The following is a 20,798-nucleotide window of genomic DNA, read 5'->3' on the forward strand; positions in this document are numbered from 1 at the left end:
ATTACGTTGAAACTGACATTGTGTCTCTTTGTGACTAATCTGTGAGTGGTTAACACTGACCAGATACAGTATTCACTCACCAAAATACATTTGAATATTATACTAGAAAAACAATTACTCAGAAAGAGCAGTCTTGTGTTTGTTTTTATTTTCCAACTAAATTCCAGTACAAGGCAGTTAAACAATGATAGACAGAAAAAAAAATGCATTAAACATTTGTTAAAGACCGAAAGAATAAATAAAACTACAAAACACAAAATCATATAATCAATTTTTACCTTCCCCACAATAGTCCTTTAATAAACAGACATGCCCTCTTTATTCTCTCCACAGTCAAATGTGGTGGAGGTCACTTTAAAATAGTCCCAAGAATTATTCCATCCTAAAGTTGCTGGACTTTTTGTTGTTGTTGCACAGTTATTACAACTGCAGTCAGTCAAAAAACCAATGTCATCCTAAATTTGACTTACTTACACATCAAGCAAAGGGCATGTTTATGAACACCAGCTTTAATCCATTTTAAAACAAACAAAAGAAGCCAAATTTCAATAATACAGCAAATGAGGCCACTGGTATAGTAATACAGGTAGCATAGATCCACATCCAGGTGGCACAACATCAGGAGCACTCCTAAACCAGTTGCTGCATAAGAGTGGTCGCCACTGACAAAAGCTTGAAATAGCCTGTGTTCACAGGGAAGGGGTTATGGCATTGCTGCAATTTTTAAACTATGACATCTTGCAGCAATTAAGGAAAAACATCAGCCCGGAAAGGCAAGGAGTAATTCATGAAACATCTGAAAAAACAAAAAAAACACAATTAGAAAGAAAGAAAGCAAAAGAAAAAGTTGTTATGGTTCATATTACACTCATGGAAATTTAATTTCACAAATGTTAAGTACGAAATAATCCAATTTATAATAAAAAGGTATCAATATACAACTCAAATATCTAGAAAGGCCATTCAATAACATTAATAAGGACAGGGTTTCCTACCGCAGAACAATGCTGCCAACTAGCTAGTTTACAGTTCATTTCAAAAGGGACAATACAAAATAGGTTTCTTATTCAATGCTAGAGGCAAATATCTAAATTTGCTCCCTTTCAAGCAGTTATGAGAGTCTAGACATGTTGCTTGTTGGAATGTAAACACGGATGTACCCAAACATCTACAGACTGATGTAAACCAGATAAAATACTGAAGCCTGCACAATAGCAGACACACAACTGCAGATATCTTGTTATTTATGAATAAAACTTTAATACATATCAAAAGTTGTGAGGTGACATATGGAAAGTATATACAGTTATGCCTTTTCTAGAGTGGGAGCTCAGTTTGGAGTATTTTGTTAACTGGATAGCATGCCTGCCATGATATTACAGACTAAAGGAAGGCATTAAATTCTACTTGTCAAAAATGTCATTGTACAAAGGGTGTTTCAGTTACTGTAATGGTGCTAAATGTGGTATAGCATTCCTGGAATTTTTTTTTAAATGTATTTTACTTCTCCAAATTTGCTGTACTATTCAGATTGGCACTGTCTTTACAATGTTAAAGGGACACTAATCACCAAAACCACTTTATAAAGTCACTTTCACAGACACTATCCCCAATAGTGACATTGCTGCTTCAGTGTAATCACATGGGGGTACAGCATTAAAGTTTCCTGAAACTTTCACCTGCAAGCACCATCTTTTTATTTTCTCACAGGAATAACACTTGTATCTGAAGCATTCTGCAAGATGCTCCATAAACCAAGACAATGCCTCATTTCCACAGTCATCGCTTGACAACAGAAACTCTGCCTTTTGTCAGTAGGATTTTACCATAAGACAGTATTCCTTACTTTGTCTTAGGATATGTTTTAACTGTGCTGGAATTTGCAATGAAATTCCAATGCGGTCTTTTTTTGACATTTATTTTTAAATTATTCAAGATACTTCACATTGCTGTTCCATTGGTTACATAACGGTTTAGCTTTAACAAAACTTGGGTTAAACATGTGGTTGAACAGGCTTAGCGATCAAACAACCTTGAAAAATATTGTGACCTACAGTGTATACAACGGGGGACAGTCAGATCAAGGTGTCTTCGGGGGTCAATGTGGGGCATGTCTGGGGAAACTGCCCCAGTACTCTGCTATGTGTAGTTGACATTGCAACCTTCCTTCTGCGTTTGTGTCAGGGTGGAGCCTGTGTAAGGGCTTTGCGGGGGGGCATTTTATGTCGCTGACCTCTGAGCCTGGTCTCGGCCTGGGCTGCATGAGCATTAGGTCGTTCACTGTGGTAGTCTCCAACAGTGTTATGTCATTCGTTAAACGTCAGATATAGTGGGTATGGGAAGGGGGTATTCATGAGGTGGGGGGGGGTTGGAAGGAGAGATGGGATAGTGGGAGAGGGAAAAACGAGAAATAGAGGGCGGAGAAAAAAAAGGGGGGGGGTGAGGAAAAGGTTTGTGGAGCCCCGATTATTGGGTCAGATGCGATTTGGGTATAGGTGCCATGCTGTATAAGTCTTCTACCTTGGCCACCCATTGCTTAAAGGTGGGCCCCCTGTTCCTTTTCCAGTGTATCGGGATGAGGGACTTGGCTGCGTTGAGTAAGTGTATGGTGAGGGATCTTTTGTACAACTTCAGTGGGGTGGGTGTGTGATTAACCCCTTATGGACACATGACATGTGTGACATGTCATGATTCCCTTTTATTCCAGAAGTTTGGTCCATAAGGGGCATCGTCAGTGGCAGCAGTGGTAAGTCTGTGTCTGTAATCTCCCTAATTTTCGCGTTTACTATCTGCCAGTATGGGACTGAGGGGGCACGATCACCAAATATGCGATCCCATACCTACACCAGTGTCACATCTCCAACAGTCGCCTAGTATTGAGTCATGTATGTGTCCAAGAACGTCCTGTACCAGTTCTGTACCAGTGCATCAGTCATTTGTAACTCATTTCTTGGTACTTCGAACTTATGGAGCATTTGTGTGTCAGGAGGAATATTTTGTCCCATTCTTGGTCAGCGAGTTCGACCCCTACTTACCTTTCCCATTTATCCGTAAAACCAAGTGGACGCCTGTCGCCATTTGTTAATAGGGCGTCGTATAGGGTCAATACCCCGTGTGTGATATTTTTTCTAGATGTGCATAGTTCTTCGAAGTACGTCAGGGCCTGTGTAGGTGGTCTTTGCCTCGAATAGGTGTGTACTAGGTCTTACTTGGTGATAGTGGAATTTATCCATTTGTGTTGGTCTGCGAGATGGGCTTTAGGCAGTTTGCGGCACACCACTGATGCATATAAACCCAGTACATCACCTGAAAGATTCTCAGGGCGGCTGGGTGCAGCCCCCCAGCACATTCCGGGTTCGTGATGGGGGTAAGTGGGTTTGGTGATGTGGTAAGCTGCCGGAAGAAACGTAGGCTACACCAGACTCAGAGGGTTGTATATTTATGAAATGCTCCCAAATAATTATTGTGTTGACAGAGCCTCAATTAGGTTTTGTTTCCTAGACTCTGTCCTGGACCACTGTCAGACTGAAAGCCACCAGAAGTACGGTTATCAACTAATGTTGTAGCCATATGTATAAATGTGCTTGTGTATCAACATGGATTACCACTCCATACTTAAATTGTACTTTTATTTCAATGCAATTTTGGATATTCTACTGTGTGTTACATAGAACTGGTCTAATGCACACTTCATGCAACTTATCTATATCCATTCCATTTTATAAATAATATGCCTTGAATGATATATGCAATATATAGGGCTTAACATTTCCACTCACATCTAGCCATTGGAGACTAAAAATTTAACCACGGACCATCCGAATTTGCAATGGCAATCAAGTTTTAAAGCCTGGCTAGTGGCTTAGAACTTGAAATTTTGCAATATATATTCAACAGTAAATACAAACTGAACAATTTGGTTAAGTAATAGCAGTTGCACTGTAGAGATATTTGTTTTTTATAAGTAGACAATATGCAACGATATACTTACAGCTAGCAGGCTGTTCTCCATATCTTCGCATTATCTGGTCATGAGTGAACTTCACAAAAGCATCATATTGCTCTACAAAACAAAATGTAATCAAATGGAGTCTAATTCAGGCAGCTTGCCAACGCTACATTACTGTATATAAACAACACACTGAGCTTTTGCACAGTTTTAGCTACACACACACTCATACTGACTCACCAGCAAGTTTTGTGGTAAGAATTTCTTCATACTCTTCACGGACTTTATCTTCACGTTCTTTCAAAAGACGTTCGCAGATCAATCCAACTTGTCTCAGGGTAAACAGTGCTTGCTCCTTTCTCAGTGGCGATGCACTTAATGTACCTTTAAGTTGAAAACATTATCAGAGTTTGGTTGTAGTGATAAGCTGAGAAATGCAAAGTTTGAAATGTAATGTACCCTATCAGCCCACGATTAAATTTGTTTTTGTTTTCCAACTGTTATGGTGCCAGAAAGTTTGTGGCTCCTGCTTTCCTTAAAGGTTTAACGGTCACAAATGATTTAACACCAAAGTATCCAGCGTCTGATAGCCCTGCCAACCTTCCTTACCCTGGTGAGATTCTTGAAAGATAAAGCCACTGACAGAAGCACTGCTAGATAGTTCCCAATTCACAAAACGGCTTGAGAGACACTTATTGTGCTCTAGTTTATTTTATTTTATAAATTAATTTTTACACGTCATACGGGTCAGCCAATAAGCATTGCTCCTGTCCAAGGCTTCCTCTTTTAGGAACGGAGCAGTGGAAAGAGAGGGGGCAGAGCAATCGGGCGCTGTATACTGGAATCCAGGGTTAAATTGTATTAAGTTGTTATGGTGCCCAGAGTGTTCCTTTAAAAGTTACTTGCCACGGCAAGCGATAGCATACCCTCCAGGGATGAATTTTCTACTGCTAGAGATAAATTGTCCAGTGGAAATTTTGAGCCTTGATAATTTTTTATTTTTTTTTTTAATTTGAGTGCTCCTATTTGTGATAGGATAAAATTAAAATCAGAGAAACTCAAAACAACTAAAATCTATTCACTGAAGCAATTGTGGTACACAAAATAAAACGTGCTACTTTTTTTGTGCAAATATGAGTGATCCTTTGTGGTTACCACCTGACCTATTGAAGTGTAGTGCAATGCATGCTCCTATTCACTTAAAGGGACACTATAGTCACCAGAACAACAACAGCTTATTGTATTTGTTCTTTTGAGTAGAATCATCTCCACTCAGGCTTTTTGTAGTAAACACTGTCTTTTCAGAGAAAATGCAGTGTTTACATTACAGCCTAGGGATAACTCCATTGGCCACTCCTCAGATGGCTACTGGGGCATCCTGCCTAGTGTGTAGAACTGCAATTCAGTGTCTCCACCCTCAGCATTGGGGCATTGAACTTTCCTCATACAGATGCATTGATTCAATTCCTCTCTTTGAGGAGATTCTGATTGGCCAGGGCTGTGTTTGACTTGTGTTGCTCAATGGAGAAGCATTGTGATTGGCTCAGACCACCACTTTTGGTGATGTCAGTAGACCGAGGCAGAGCCAGCAGCTGCAGACTTGAATACAAGGGTAAGTAATACAGGTTTGTGTTCCGGACCCTATATAGTGTTCCTTTAACCCCTTAAGGACACATGACATGTGTGACATGTCATGATTCCCTTTTATTCCAGAAGTTTGGTCCTTAAGGGGTTAATATGCATTAGCTTAGTCTATGAATTGGCAGACACGAGTATTGTGATCCATACAGCTCAAAGGTAATTTTGTATAGGGATGCATGGAAATAAATTCTGGGCCGAAACCTAAAATTCAGGATGCCATTGGCCATAAACGACTCTCCCCTCCTCCCCTCCCCCCTTATACAAATACCTTTGTTTTCCTTGTGGTCCGGTGGGCAGTCTCTCCAGTCTGCAGCTCCGCCGGGTTTGAGCTGCAGACTGTGCTGTATTTCGCTTTATCCAGAAGTCAAAGAGTTGCCGTGGTAACCCGTAGCAACGCTCAGATAGGCCAGTGATCTTGAGATACAGCACAGTCTGCAGCTCACACTCAGCATAGCTGCAGACTGTGCTGGCTCTCTCCCCAGGAAGACGGGAGGGGCCTTGCACTGGGCGGCACACAGGGCAGATTTGACTCTTTTTCGGCCGAAATGTGAGGCTCATTTTCAGCCGAAAAGTTTGGTGCATCCCCAATTTTGTATTAAATAAGATTATATGTTTAGATTCTGTATTAACACAGTGTTAAAACCTTGCAAAAACATTCACAATGACATTGACATACAGCATATACACTTGCATGAGTATAGATGTTTTGACTTTGAAACAGCCATCATGGATCCCTTAATATCCAGTGTTATCGACATTCCCACTGAAACAACACTGGCATCATTAGTTATGTTTCAAGACTGGTTGGACAAGCTGTTTCTCTAGAATATAAATTATAAGACTACAGCTTAGTTGAGGGATTATTTAGGTATTTGATACACATATAGTAATGTCAGGTTAACATTTACCATTATTAGCACCTGAAATACAAGCAACAGACTCCCACATTGATACACCCATAGTCTAATTCTCCTAATGACTTGTAACTGAAGATTCTCACATAGGAATATTCTAGTCTAAGTGAATGCCTATAATATTGATATGTAGGTGATATTTATGCACAGATTCAGAAGAGTTTATTTTATTATATGCATATTTTGCACTATATAATATTTTTTTAAAGTATACATTTTGGAGCTGACAGTGGACTTTAAGTGATATTGAGGGTCATATCCTACTCACCAGGTATACTTGGCCCAGAAGAGAGGAATGGAGTATGTTGTAAATCAGTTGAACAGCAGGGTTCTGTTGGCTGAAGACTGTTTTCTAAATGTCTCCTCTTTTGCATACGTTTATACTCTTGTTTTATGTTATGCAGAATTTGCTCTGATGGAGGATGGGGGAAAAAAATATAAATAAACTGAACATAAGTCAAACACAAAGATTTTAAAATACTCTTTAACAAACAATACATGGGCTGCTAAAATATACTTTGTAATGAGACACACACACACACACACACACACACACCAGGGCCACTCTCCACCCTTAAACTTTAAGCCCTCTGGGTACGAGAGCCAGGAATCTTACTTCCCAACTCATACTGGGACATACAATTATATCATGCGCACAGCTGACACAGTTTGCCATAAAGAATTATTGAATACAGTGATGCTCTATGGAATAATTATAGGCGCTTTGTGCAACCTCTATGAAGAGAATAGAGGATTGGCCTGTCATCCTGGAGGATAATGCAACCCAAATAAGCAGTGCCAAAAGAAATTTGGCGCTGGAGAAAGAGTGAGTCATTAGTTTTGTTTAATTTATTTTACATGGGGAGAAGCAGGGACAACAATGATAATTGGCATCAGGACTGTAGCTTTGTTGGAGTTAGTTCTGGAGTGACAAGAGCAATATATCTTTAATGCTATCTTACCAGTTTCAGAATAATTGGAACACATACACAAGAATGCCTTGGTGCACATCAAGATAGCATTATTTTCGCATTGTACACATTTCACTTATAGCTGACATGAGAGGTAGATATAGATATATATTTATTTTTTGGTTAAGATTCACAGGAGGAGTAAGTCACTATTTTTTTTACATCCATACAGTGTGATGTCACAGTCTGTTTTTTGCAATCACTGTCCAATAACTGGCAGAGGATACATTAAAAAAAAAAAAAAAACCTTTACAGCCAATCCTATTTGACAAAATGAGAGACTACTACTTTAAACTTGCAAAGTTATGCAACAATGAAGGACCTCTTTTAAAACTCTCAAAAAAGACAGGAAGTAAAAACAAGAAATGTCAGCTATTTTATTATGCAAGGAAGTGATTCTTTACAGCTGTGCATACCACAGCATAACATCTATCCCAAAAATAAATAAGTAAAATTTTACACGCTCATCTACTTGAGAGAAAACTAACTAACGCAGTTCATCTTGCTCAAATGAAAACATGTAGGATTGTAAGCTCGTCTGAGCAGGGTCCACATCAACCTATTGTTCCTGTAACATTTTGTAATAGTCTCATTTATTGTTACATTTTCCCCTTTATAATATTGTAAAACTCTGTGGAATAAGTTGGCACGATATAAGTGACAATCAATAAAATCGATTGTTGGTACTGGTTTTGTGCCATTGAAAGTATGTTAAAAGAACACTATTGCAACACTATAGTGTAAAACTGTTTAGCTCTCCGGTCCCCCTCAGATCACTTTGAAAATGTATTTTAAAGGGACACTATAGTCACCAGAACAACTACTAGCTTATTGCATGTGTTCTGGTGAGAAGAATCATTACCTTCAGGCTTTTTGCTGTAAACACTGACTTTTCAGAGAAAATGCAGTGTTCACATTACAGCCTAGTGATAACTTCACTGGCCACTCCTTAGATAGCGGTTAGAGATCCTTCCTGGGTCATGGCTGCCTAAAATGCATCCAAACATTCACTATCTCCTCCCTCTGCTTGCAGACACTGAACTTTCCTCATAGAGGTTCATTGATTCAATTCATCTCTATGAGGAGATGCCGATTGGCATGGGCTGTGTTTGAATTGTGCTGGCTCTGCCCCTGATCTGCCTCCTTGTTAGTCTCAGCCAATCTTATGGAGAAGCATTGTGACTGGATCAGGCCACCACTTTTGATGATGTCAGCAGACAGCTTGTTTTTCTGAGGCAAACAGCATGCAGAGCTACAGCTTCAGGCTTGAATACAACCCATACATTTAAAGCACTGAACAACTCTAGGCCCTCATATCTCCACTGATCCATAGGTATGCCCTTCCTTGTTCCCTCTGCTCTGCCAGTGACCACTTCCTGACCGCTGCTCGCACCTGTACGGCCAACTCGCGCTTGCAGGACTTCTCACGGGTGGCTCCTATCCTATGGAATAGCCTGCCTACCGCCATCAGACTCTCCCCTAGTCTTCAATCATTTAAAAAGGGGCCTTAAAACCCATCTCTTCATGAAAGCTTATGGCCTCCAAGAGTAACCTCTACCTTACATACCCGTCTCTTGCTCTCTCCTATAGGGCAGTCCTTTACTCTCTCCTCCAGCTCTGCTTCACTCCCACCCTATTTGATTGATATTTCCTGTCCCAATGTGTCTTATACCCCACCTCCTATAGACTGTAAGCTCGTTTGAGCAGGGTCCTCTACAAGCTATTGTTCCTGTAAGTTTTCTTGTAATTGTCCTATTTATAGTTACATCCCCCCTCTCATAATATTGTAAAGCGCTACGGAATCTGTTGGCGCTATATAAATGACAATAATAATAAGTAAGATTTTGCTATATTTATGGAGGCATGAGGTGCCCAGGGGGGCTAGATGGTGGTTTTAACACTATAGGGTCAGGAATACATGTTTGTGTTCCTGACCCAATAGTGTTCCTTTAAAACGTACCTTTCATTCCTCGCCTTACTGGTCTTGCTACAACTGGCTACACACACGTCAATCTTCATGATTTCAGCCAGTCCAATGCCTATCCTTAAAAAAAGCATCATGAGACTTCCATGCATATGCACAAAACACCACGCTGCAACAATCAGCAACTCCTCACAGAGATGCAGTGAAACCATGCATTTCTATTGGGAACTTCCATGCTGGGTGTGGTTTTTGCAAGCCTTCTTCTAACCCAGCACAGACTTTCCATGGCAGCAATTCTTTGCAAGGCAGGTGCTCAGGGTAATTGCTGCCTCGAGTTTAGCTCAAATGATCTAAACAAGTCAGGAAGTAACAGGACCTGTTGTCTGCTTGAAAGCCAGTGGGGTGTAACCAGGTTAGTTCATAAATATCTATTGAAATTTGCATATTTTGTAAAGAGAAATACATTTAAGTGACACTTTACATGCAATTCATTTCAGCAACCTAAAGGGCATTAGGGGTCTGGATTGACCCTTTAAGGAAGACACTAGGATTATAAATGTATGTTCCCAATGCTACAGTGCCCTAGTGGCTCTTTATGTCCCTGGCCATAAAAGGTGGGCATATGGGAAAGTTGATCTTGTGTTCTATTAGTTTTTATGCAAATACAGAATCTTTGCACAAACTAATAATTTATTGCTAGGACATTCCATCACACCATCAAATGCATTGCGTTTCAAATGAGCCACGGTCGTTAAGGGTTTAAACTCGAGGACCAAGGTCTTTTTGGTACTTTTGCCATGCATTAATTCAACAACAATTTCCCCCGGTTTTAGTGCACCCATACATTTTATATTATATATAAAATGTGTTTAAAGTAGAAATGGATGGGGCCAAAACATTGTAGTAAAAAAAAAAAAAAAAAAAAAAAAGGATCACTTATTTATGAATGCAGTCTGCAAAAGTCACAGATTTTTGGCCTGCAGGCTTTGCAAGCCCTCCCTTTTTCTCTAGCAAACAATTTCAGTCAGGGTGTTTTGGAAATCAGAAGCCTGTAGTTATGAGGGGTGTATAGTGATAGAGGCGGCCTAGATTGGACATAGGGGCTGGAGGTAGCCAGGGAGGACCAGTTAATTATAGAGCCCTGTGAACGCATGCTGACTGGCTCACAGTAACTCTTGGGAGAAGGCAGGCGTGCACTAGCAGAGAACAACTGCCACTTCCATTAGCTCAGTGGAGTCAACGGAAGGAGAAAGAGTACCCCCTCCAGCTGGGTAGGCGTTTCTTAAAAAAAAGTTATAAAAAAAAAAGTTATACTACAGGGCCATTGAATGCTTCAATCTGATAGGCTGACAAACGTTCTAAGTTGTGCATTATTTTCAGGGAGAAGCACGGCTAAAGTAGTTCCAGACAGGTCTTGACTGCATTACAGTTCCATATCACTTTGCGTAGTCAACTGTAATAACGGAAAATAGGTTACAATTCATAGTCCTATCTATAATCAATAGGAAATTGAACTGAATATACATAGATAGTCCTGCTGCACAGGTTTTCGTTACAGCCTACAGTCAATAATAGAAAAATAAAATTAACAAATTAATTAAAACCAATGAATAAATTAAATATTGATGCACATGCTTTTCTGTCTCATTATTGCAACCTGTCTCTCTCATAACTGCACTAATAACTGCATTAGTCTGCTATCAGTGGCCCAAATCTCCGTTACCAACTCTTAAATGATGTTTTGGAATTAGCAACGAAGGCACGGGAATTGATGCGTAAGAAATTAGTCCTACACACAAGAACTTTTTAATGACAAAAACTTGACAAACGTCTTGAAATACATCATCTGAACAATTTTTCGAGGTGTGGTAACTGTAGTATAAGCGGAATAATTGACTCCAGGTCGTTGAATTATTAGAAAAATAATGCACACCCAAGGTGTAAGGGCCACTCCGCTTTGCATCGAGACCGCATTACCACCTCAGGTGTGCATTATTTTTCTAATAATTCAACGGCCTGGAGTCAACTATTCCTTACATAATAAAGTGTATATACTTCTCTATAAAAAAAAAAAGGGGGGGGGAGGGGGAAGATTAAAATGGGATACTCCTAACCTATAAAGTACATCAACAAGCTAAAATGCTCTACGAGTGCGGAGAGGTCCTTTAAAACGCCCAATATGTCTAGGATTTCAGTTAGTTTTTAGAAGTTATAAATCAAATATTGCAGAAGTAAATTATTGTTTTAAAGCTAAATCTTGGCAAAATTTGGCATGCGGACATTACAACTTTCATTGTAGTCAGATAATACAAAGCCACTAAACAAAAGTAAATGTTTGTAGAAAGTACATCACCCAGGCTATTTAACCAAGACCATTTTGACACTTAATTTGGCCATTTTATCACAAACCTCAAAATATTTTTTGTGGTCTTTCACACATCTTATTTTGGAAAAATGTTCTACTACTGTAAACACCCCATATTTGTATTCTCGATTACAATGATGCTTGACAAGTATATATTTTGCCCTACTCCTTCCACTAATCACACCAAAGATTGTACCAATAATCCCACCTAATCATAACTCTGGGGAATTTCCTCTGCCGTCATTCCTTACATCAGCAAAAGTATTTCCCTGCTCACACAGCTGACAAGCACCAATCAGTGAAGGTCAGCCATGGTGATTTAAAGAGATTCAGATAGCTGTACAAACCTCATCTGTCAGTATGGGGCTGCCTTCAACTATCCATCGATACCTGGGGCTTCTGGGTACAAACAGGGATTTAAACCTGCCGGTACTTTTAATGCATTATGGTCTATGGCTATGCTACCAACATGCACTCAAGCCCTGCACGACAGCATAGACCTTCATGCGGTTGCTAAGAGGCATTTAAAAAATGTTTTTCTTAAAATCAGACACACAAGCCACAAACATAGGCTACTTTGTCTTATCTACATAATGATTTATGGCAAAAGGCAATGTTTTAATAAACTTCCACACCCCTACCCAGACATTTTCCCTAGTTTTGTATTCTTGCACATGCACAAATGCATAACAATGGAGTGGCTCCTGCTATCTACAAATGGCAGCTCAAGGAGGAAGACACTTTAATGGACACTCCAGGCACCCAGACCACTTCTGCCCATTGGAGTGGTCTGGGTGCCAACTCCCCACTACCCTTAATCCTGCAGCTGTAAATATTGCAGTTTTCATAAACTGCAATAATTACATTAGAGGGTTAGCTCCTCCTCTAGTGGCTGTCTACTAGACAGCCACTAGAGGGCACTTCCTGGTTTCTAGCACAGGTTTTCTGTGCTAGAGCGTCGCTGGACATCCTCACGCTGTGTGAAGGCCTCTAGTGTCGCTCAATTCCCCACAGGAAAGCATTGAAAGCATGCGCATTAGGTCTCCCTGCCGGATGTTGGCAGGGGAGGAGCGTGGGCGGACCCGAAAACCACCACCGAGGGACATCGGCGGGGGTCTCAGGTAAGTCACTGAAGGGGTTTTCACCCCTTCAGCAACATGGCATGAGTGGTGGGAGGGAGAGGGTACCTGCAGTGCCAGTTAAACCGTTTGTTTTCCTGCCACTGGAGTGTTCGTTTAAGAATAGCTACTTCTAAAAAAATGTTTTATAGTTTTGGAAGACCGACCAAATAGCTTATATTTACTATACTAATAATGTAACATTTTAACTGATAATTGCAACAAAACTCGGCTGTGTATTTGAATGTTCCACAATCCAGTTACTCTGAAAATGATTTTTCTTTTTAATTCAAACATTGACTATGTTACTTCTTAATGTTAACCATTTCTGCTTTTTAGAATCCTGCTCCTTTTTGCAACATTCGACTTTTACACTTCTTTTTGAAAAAGCAAACTTAAAGGATTATGTTTCAGTTGGTAAAGAGAGAACTATAAACTTTAACACATATTGATACGAGAAGTGAACGCATTACAATACAGCCAAACTTATAAACAAGATGTGAAATTTCCACAATTCAGAAACATACCGCTCACAAGCAAAACCTCCTATATATGTTTATCATCGGATGAGCTGGTAATACTTTCTGAATAAGAATGCCTTGACTGACAGACCTGCCCATAAAAGGCTGGCAGTGCAAACCAGAATTCAACACCCAGTCCAGATACCAAAGATATGTGAATTGTACACTACTGGTCCCTATATGTTCATTCCAAAGGTTGGCATTTGTGGTCTTTGTCATAGATACAATTGATTAATTATGCATTCGAATGATTGCCATTCAACATGACTAGTGTCACAAAAATGAAGCTGCATTCAAACAGCTTCTTTACCATGCAGTTTTAAAAGGTATCAAGGCCAAAGGTTTGGGAACTTGGCATAGGAGGTCACTTAGGACAGGCCTCGACAATTCCAGCACCCAATTACAACAATGAAATGGTTGTCAGAAAAAAACAAAAAAACAATGACCTCTGCACAAAACGGATATTGCCAGTAAGGAAGTGATTATTACAGTTGACTTACAGAGAGCCCATGACAACAGCTTTGCACAGAAATAAGACCGCATTTATATTTGAAATGGAAGAAAACTAAAATAGCAGGTAAAGGGTATGGGTCTTTGCACCATTACCATTTTAGCACAAAGAGGTGGTTATGAAGTTTAAAGGGACACCATAAGCACGCAGATGGTTTCAGCTCAGAGTTTATTGGCGCAGTTCCCCTTTTATTTTTCTCCAGCAGTGTAAAAAAAGAAAATGCTCTTTCAGAGATCTAGCAATTGCAGGGCAAAACACACTTCTAGTGGCTGTTACCCTGAGACAGCTAGTAGACAGTGCTTCTTCCTCTTCCAAGACTGAATCTTACACTGTTCTTGATGCCTTGCAAAGCACAAGTAAAAAAAGTTCAATAAATGCTTCTCTATTGAGAAGAATTTGATGGCAAATGGCGCTTCTTTATTATAAGCGTTTCACTGGCAATGACATTATTGTGGTGCAAAAGTAGGCGGTTCCAGCTGTGGATCTCTGTGCTGGAGTCAAGGTAAGGTTTTCTATTTAAATTTGGGGTGTGATGGACCCAAAATGGGGGCAATTAAATCTAACTAAAATAAATAAATTTAAAAAAAAAAAAAAACAGACTGAATTATTATATTTTTGTAACTACAGTTTCCCTTTAAAGGGTCCCATTAGAAAGGTTTTATTGTAGTCTCTTGAAAGACACCCTATAAAGATAACGTCTGGTAGCACTTTAAATCGGTTGACTTTTACAAATGTACTGACAAAGTATGGATAAGATTTAGGGTGAAATTACCAGTTTATGTCTAAAGGCTATTACCAGCTGTGCCAGCAAACAGGCTGGCCTGAACACACAATGCAACGTTTCCAATCATGGAATGCAATGACCATGACTGCATGCATTGATTTCTAGGGTTAAGCCAATGTCATCATTGCAATGCAAACATAACTCAGTGGACAAAATAAATGGAGACAATTTACATTATAAAGGATACAATGTAACCCCATTTGCAAGCTAGAAATTCCACCAACACAATGCAGATTAAAGCTTAAGTGATGGTTCAAGTTTGAGGGTTGGACTGCTGTACAGCACAAGGAATAAAGTAATTTTAACTATTTTTAAACTTATAAAAAATTAAGTGTTTTACTTAAAATGTATTTAACTTGAGTCTTCCTTCAAACTGACTTTCATGTGAACTGCCTTAAGAAACAGTTTAAGCATGAAAAAGTACCCTGCCCCCCTACCCTTGTCCAAGAACAACTACGTACATAAACTGAAGACATGGGTTAGCTGGTATCAATCAGTTTATAGAACAGCCCTACTCATACTCAAGCGATGAGCTGCGTAATTGCAGCTGGGAGATAAATTATTTAAAAACAAATACAAAAGGATAAGTCCTGCGCTCACTCCAATCACTCCGGACAACAGCAACGACCACAGTACACATCAACCACCATACATACAGTAAAAAAAACAAAGATGCTGCCGCCCATCCCATGTGTTCCCTATTAAGGGTTAATAAGTATATAGGTGTATATAAAAAAACAAAAAAACACCCCTCTCTGTCTCAGATATCTTTGCCAGAAGCTCAAGGAAGCAAGGTGAAGGGTCAGAGTAGGACCCACCTAGGGGGGGGGGGAGGAGGAGGGGGTCTTCCTTGACGTTGGCAAGCAGGCTTTCCTTCCAATGGCCATTGGAGTAACTAAATGACCATTTGTTTAAATATACATTAGATATTCAGGAGATAAATTATATAATTCACAAATTCCTAATGAACAGAGGTTTATGGGGTAAGTTTAAACACACTACACAACCATGAAAGGCTCCTGATTGGTAGTATTTTCCTGTTGAGGAAGGGGTCTGCCTTATGCTGCACATATTTGATATGTTTGAAGTTCTTTTTTGTTTTATATGTATAAAAATAAAAACAAAACAACCCCTCCCCCCAAAACGCCAGAGTGTTATATTGACAACACTTTTCCTTTAAGGCAAGATAATTAGTCTGCTTTAATGTATATGTTCAACGTTTTATACGTTAAAGGGGTGGGGGCGAATGAACAGAAAGCCGAAAACATTCTGAGATGACTCCACACAGTACATGTCATTGACCGGGGCCGCACAGTGTTCCCACTAAAAGCTGTACTATACAGGTACTACAGCGTTTTCTTTGATTTATATCTGTGTTCATTGTACATGCAATGTTTATATTAATTGCAATAGGATACCAACAAATGGCTTAGCAGCAGTTTGGCGACTCCTTCCAAAAAAAATTATTTATTTAGTTTAAATCTTTCAGTCAAAGATATGGGTGAATATTTAATATGTAGCACAATTTCCGACAGCATGCAAGTTGTAATAAAGAACATATGTAACAACTTGCACTGTACCTGTGTATGCCTTCTGATTCTGTCTGTGTCTGCAAGTAACAGTGGGTATAAAAATGTTGTTGTTGTTTTAAAAATAGGTGGGGTTTGGGGAGGAGACAAAGTATTTTGGCGGGGGGAGGGGGCGGGGAATCAAGCACCATTTTTTTTTAACACTAGTAACATCCTTGGAATAAACATTTAGCATTAAGCTACAACATTTAATATGCTGGAAGCATATTACTATCTGTTGCAAAACTACAACTCCTAATGTCCTAATGGAGATATACCATCTGGCCACCGGCTTAAATGGACATTCAAAGTTCAACAAACATAACTCCTGAGGCGATTATGGTGCCAGGAGTAATTTGGTAGCATCCCACTGTCAAGAGTAAAAAAAAAAAAAAAAAAAAAAAAAAAATTGTTATCCCTTTGGGATGTTACTGAAGTGGAGGAGGCTATTTTGCTTTAAAAAAAGGGACACTGTAGGGGCTCAAACCACATCAGCTCATTGCTCAATGAGCTGTAGTGATCTGGGTGCACTGCCCCAGATTTCTTAACCCAGAGCAGTTAATTATAAACTGCAATAATAGACAGACACTAGAGGGGCCTTCCAGGCTATTCGATGACTTTTGGTCACCGAACTGATGCTGGATGTCCCTCACACATCCAGCGTCGCCCAAAACCCCATAGGCTTTCCAATGGGGAAATCCTAATTCGAGCTTGACCATTGCCGCGCATGAAGTCTACCCCGCCTACCGACGTCAGCGGGGGAGGAGAAAAGGTGGACCCGAGCAACCACAGGGGGACATTGGCGCTGGACCCAGGTAAAGGACAATGTTTTTGTTTTGTTTTTTAAACCCTTCATGACCACAGGGTAGGGGAATTGTTGACAGAGGGGGAAGCTACTTTTCCTGGCACTATAGTTTCCCTTTAATGATATATGTGAAGAGGAGCATACAGAGGTATGTGTAAGAAACGATTTGACTTATAAATATCAACAACCATTTTTGCTTTTAGAAGTGAAAACTAAGCAAGTAATCCATGAGTTTAGTGTGTGAAAAAAAATTATGTCTTGGCGCACATGCCTGCAAGGATAATGCTTTCCCCCCCCCCCCCCCCTTGCTGTTTATTCGCCTCCTGATGTCCACCCAACTATCTTTTTGCCCTCCATTCCTCCCCTTCCAACACTTTGTCTTATGGGCAGGCTGTAGCACATCTCACTGCTCATGAACACAGCTGTGTGGTGTTCACTGTTTCTGAACAGAGAAGCATTGGCTTCAATGCTCTACTGTCAAGAGAAGCTGATTGACGCATTTGAGAAGCATTTGATTGGACCTTGAAACAGAAAATGATGGGGTGTGACAAGGAAGAATGTGTTGAATTGGAAAGATCGGGGAAAACTAGACCAAGCGCTTGATTCAGGATTTTATTTTTTTAATAAAGTGAACAAACTAGTAGGAGTAATCCTGCATACTGATGCTTTTTCTGACACTACAATGTGCAAGCACTCAGAAAATAATATGTACAGCAGCCCGTTGCCAGTCATGGGAGAGGAAGAGGTTGCAGGGGCCACAGGGAGCAAAGCACTGCTTTAATAAAATGGGAGACTACAAGAGGTACAAAGTGCCATAACACAAACAAAAGGGAATAGGGGGCCCAATGACAAGCTAAACATTTATCAACAATAACTGCTATAAGTTCTACTTTCATTTATTTTGATATAACATAGCAATCTAAAATATTGTTCAATTACATTTTGATTAGGTCATCCAATTGAAATATATTTCAAACACTTTAGAGTACACAAAAAGTAACTTGTGCACTACTCTAATATATAAAGCTCATTTGAGCAGGGCCCTAAACACCCTCTGTTCCTGTGATTCCAATTTGTATTGTTACAAATCTGTCTTTTAGTCACCAGTGCTCTGGAATTTGTTGGCACTTTTATTAATAATAGTTAACTCTCATCTAGGTCAGGAAGAAAAAGACAATTACACTCTAAACTGAAACTACATTTTAAGATTTTGAAAAATGCACACTGCTCCTAAACAGACCAATCCAGATAATTACCGTGTTTGCATCACTGCTTACAAGCATACAATATGACTATTATAAAAACCACGGACACATTTAACACTTTGTAGGACTAGCGAGGGCCACCATAACTGGATCTCCTTTAATAGTATCATAGACATAATGCCACATGAGAACAGGTTTGGGCATTTGTCACAGATTGCAATGTAATGAATCAGTGATAAATATGTATCCAAATCCCTTGAAAGCCATTGCAATTTAGTCACAGAGAAGCATTCTATAATTAGTTTTACTGATTTTATGAGATGTACTCTCAAAACAAGAATTTTAAAAACCCACAATTGTCAAATCTGTTTCGGGGTATGTTTTGTATACGGATATATACACGTTTCACACAATTACTTTGTTGGACATTTCCGGACAAATGGACTGTAAAAAGCTATTTTGTTGTCTCTCCCATGCAAGATATATTACATACATATACAAAATAAACACACAAATGCTGGGTCTTTAGTAGAATGTATGTAAGAGGGGTTAAACTGAAGTTTGCTTTCCAGACTTTCAATCAATGATTTTAGCACACCCATCCCCCAGTGTGCCACCGCAGCTCATATCAATTGGGTACAAGGACAATGACAGAGGAAAGGAGAACTGCTGTAGTTTTAATAAGTAGCTCTAACAAAAAAAACAAAAAAAAGGCATTCAGCTTAATTCATGCAACCCAATGATCTGAAGGATGGGGAGGGTTAAGATTAGCATCCAAGGAAGAATGTGACTCAACATAATGCCAAGATTGCTATCATGAAATACAAAGCTTATAGACCCTGATATTAACATGCAGGCTTTCCATGTGAATGGAGGATTGTTTAAAGCCTCCCAACATTTTACTAACAAATATAACACACAGACACTTGTCTGGCGAAGAAATCTCAATAAACAGATTGAACATTACTCAGGGCTTTTGCTCATTAAATGAAACCGTTACACATGCAGTGTATCCAGGAGAGGGCTGCTGGCTGTGATGGGAATAGCAATGCAATCGATTTTTGCCCACCCTGCCCAGGTATGATGCTGCCACCCTGCCCCTCCCCCAGACGGAAACCACACAATGCACTCACAACAGGAGCCCCACCTGGCACACAGACCATCATCACTAACCCCCTCCCCACCGCCTGCACCCAAACTCCCATCACCCCCACCTGCCGTGAGCCGGGATGACACCTCCCCGAAGGGTGACGGCTCCATTCGGAGATATTTCTGGGGTGATGGACCCCCCGGGGACAGCGGGGCACATCTCCTCCGCTTGGGCGAAGCCGCGGGGCTGTGCAGGGGGTCGAAGTCGATAGTCCTTTTTAGTGTGGCCCCGCACGCCATGTCCGGGGGGGGCGAGCAGGCAGCTCCCGGGAATTCCTCTCCCAATCGGCCGGTCCCAGCCGCTCTACCCGCCGATCCTCGGGCGGGCTGTGTCGCTCGGGCGCTGCGGGGTCGCTATCAGCCCGCTGCCGGGGGCGAGGAGACTCGTGCCGGGAGGATGGCGGCGGATACGGTGAGCGGGTACTCGGGCGCCGTGCGTTACTAGGTGCTCCTTCTTGGACGCCGAGCTCAATATGGCGTCAATAACAACGCCACTGATTCATTCTGTGCGAGAGCTGCACGGGTGAGCGCGCAGGGGCTGTCGGGAAACTGAGTCCTTTAGAGCAGGGTTTGGCCGTTCCAGAGGGTAGTGACGTACTTCAACTCCCACAATGCAACGCGTCGAAGGAATCCACTTCCGGATTTGAATTTAAATCCCTTGGTGTTGTGTTAGGGTGGAAGGGGTTAGAGGTGTGCACAGTTGTCGTCTCTCGGGAATGCTCGATAGAACAGGAAATATGTGTGACATTGCTCTATATTTTGAAATACACATGCCTTTTATTAACTAAACTGGGAGCTGAAATAACAAAATCTTTAATTTAGGCCAAAATATCCAACATGGAAAATGTACCCCCCTGGCTACCTTGACTTAATAAATCCTTGTCTGTTCACCATAAATATATTTATTTATAAAATAATTTACCAGCAAGGATACAACAGATTTCTCTCGTTTTCAAGTATGTCCTAGGCCCACAAACATCGCATTCTTACAAATAAATCATAGAAAGACATAAAAAAAAAGAGTAATCCTTATCAAATCTGTGTCCAGTCATGTTTAGTATTATACATGTAAAAAATGAAATAAAGCAATGATATAAGTTTGTAGAAAGACATATTAAGATAAAATATAAAAATAAGTCCAAACCTTAGGGGGCAGTCGGTGGGCAGGGATGTCTGGCAGACCAATGATTATAAATAATTTTAGACTCATAAAGAATCCTGGTCTGTTTCACGTTTAATGTTTAAATTCAATTATTTTGTAACGTGGCAAAACTGGTTTTGGTCCACTGTCTATTAACTGCTTCTTAATGCTTGGTGGCCAGTCCATGCCCCATGTAAGTAAATGTCTCTCTCCCACAAAGTTAACACTATTA

The 20,798-nt window shown here is 40.3% G+C and overlaps 1 protein-coding gene across 1 annotated transcript; it reads right to left on the reverse strand.

The window, feature by feature from the left end:
• Positions 1 to 321: 321 nt before the first annotated feature.
• Positions 322 to 20,018, reverse strand: AKIRIN2 (akirin 2). Its single transcript, XM_063443083.1, has 5 exons — positions 19,491 to 20,018; positions 6,773 to 6,916; positions 4,190 to 4,333; positions 3,992 to 4,063; positions 322 to 796 (listed from the first exon to the last, which is right to left on the reverse strand). Exons 1-5 carry the CDS (start codon positions 19,663 to 19,665, stop codon positions 786 to 788), a joined length of 546 nt encoding a protein of 181 aa, XP_063299153.1. The 5' UTR covers positions 19,666 to 20,018; the 3' UTR covers positions 322 to 785.
• Between the last annotated feature and the right edge of the window lie 780 nt (positions 20,019 to 20,798).

Source organism: Pelobates fuscus, chromosome 2 (assembly GCF_036172605.1).
Source record: "Pelobates fuscus isolate aPelFus1 chromosome 2, aPelFus1.pri, whole genome shotgun sequence".
NCBI lineage: Eukaryota > Metazoa > Chordata > Amphibia > Anura > Pelobatidae > Pelobates > Pelobates fuscus.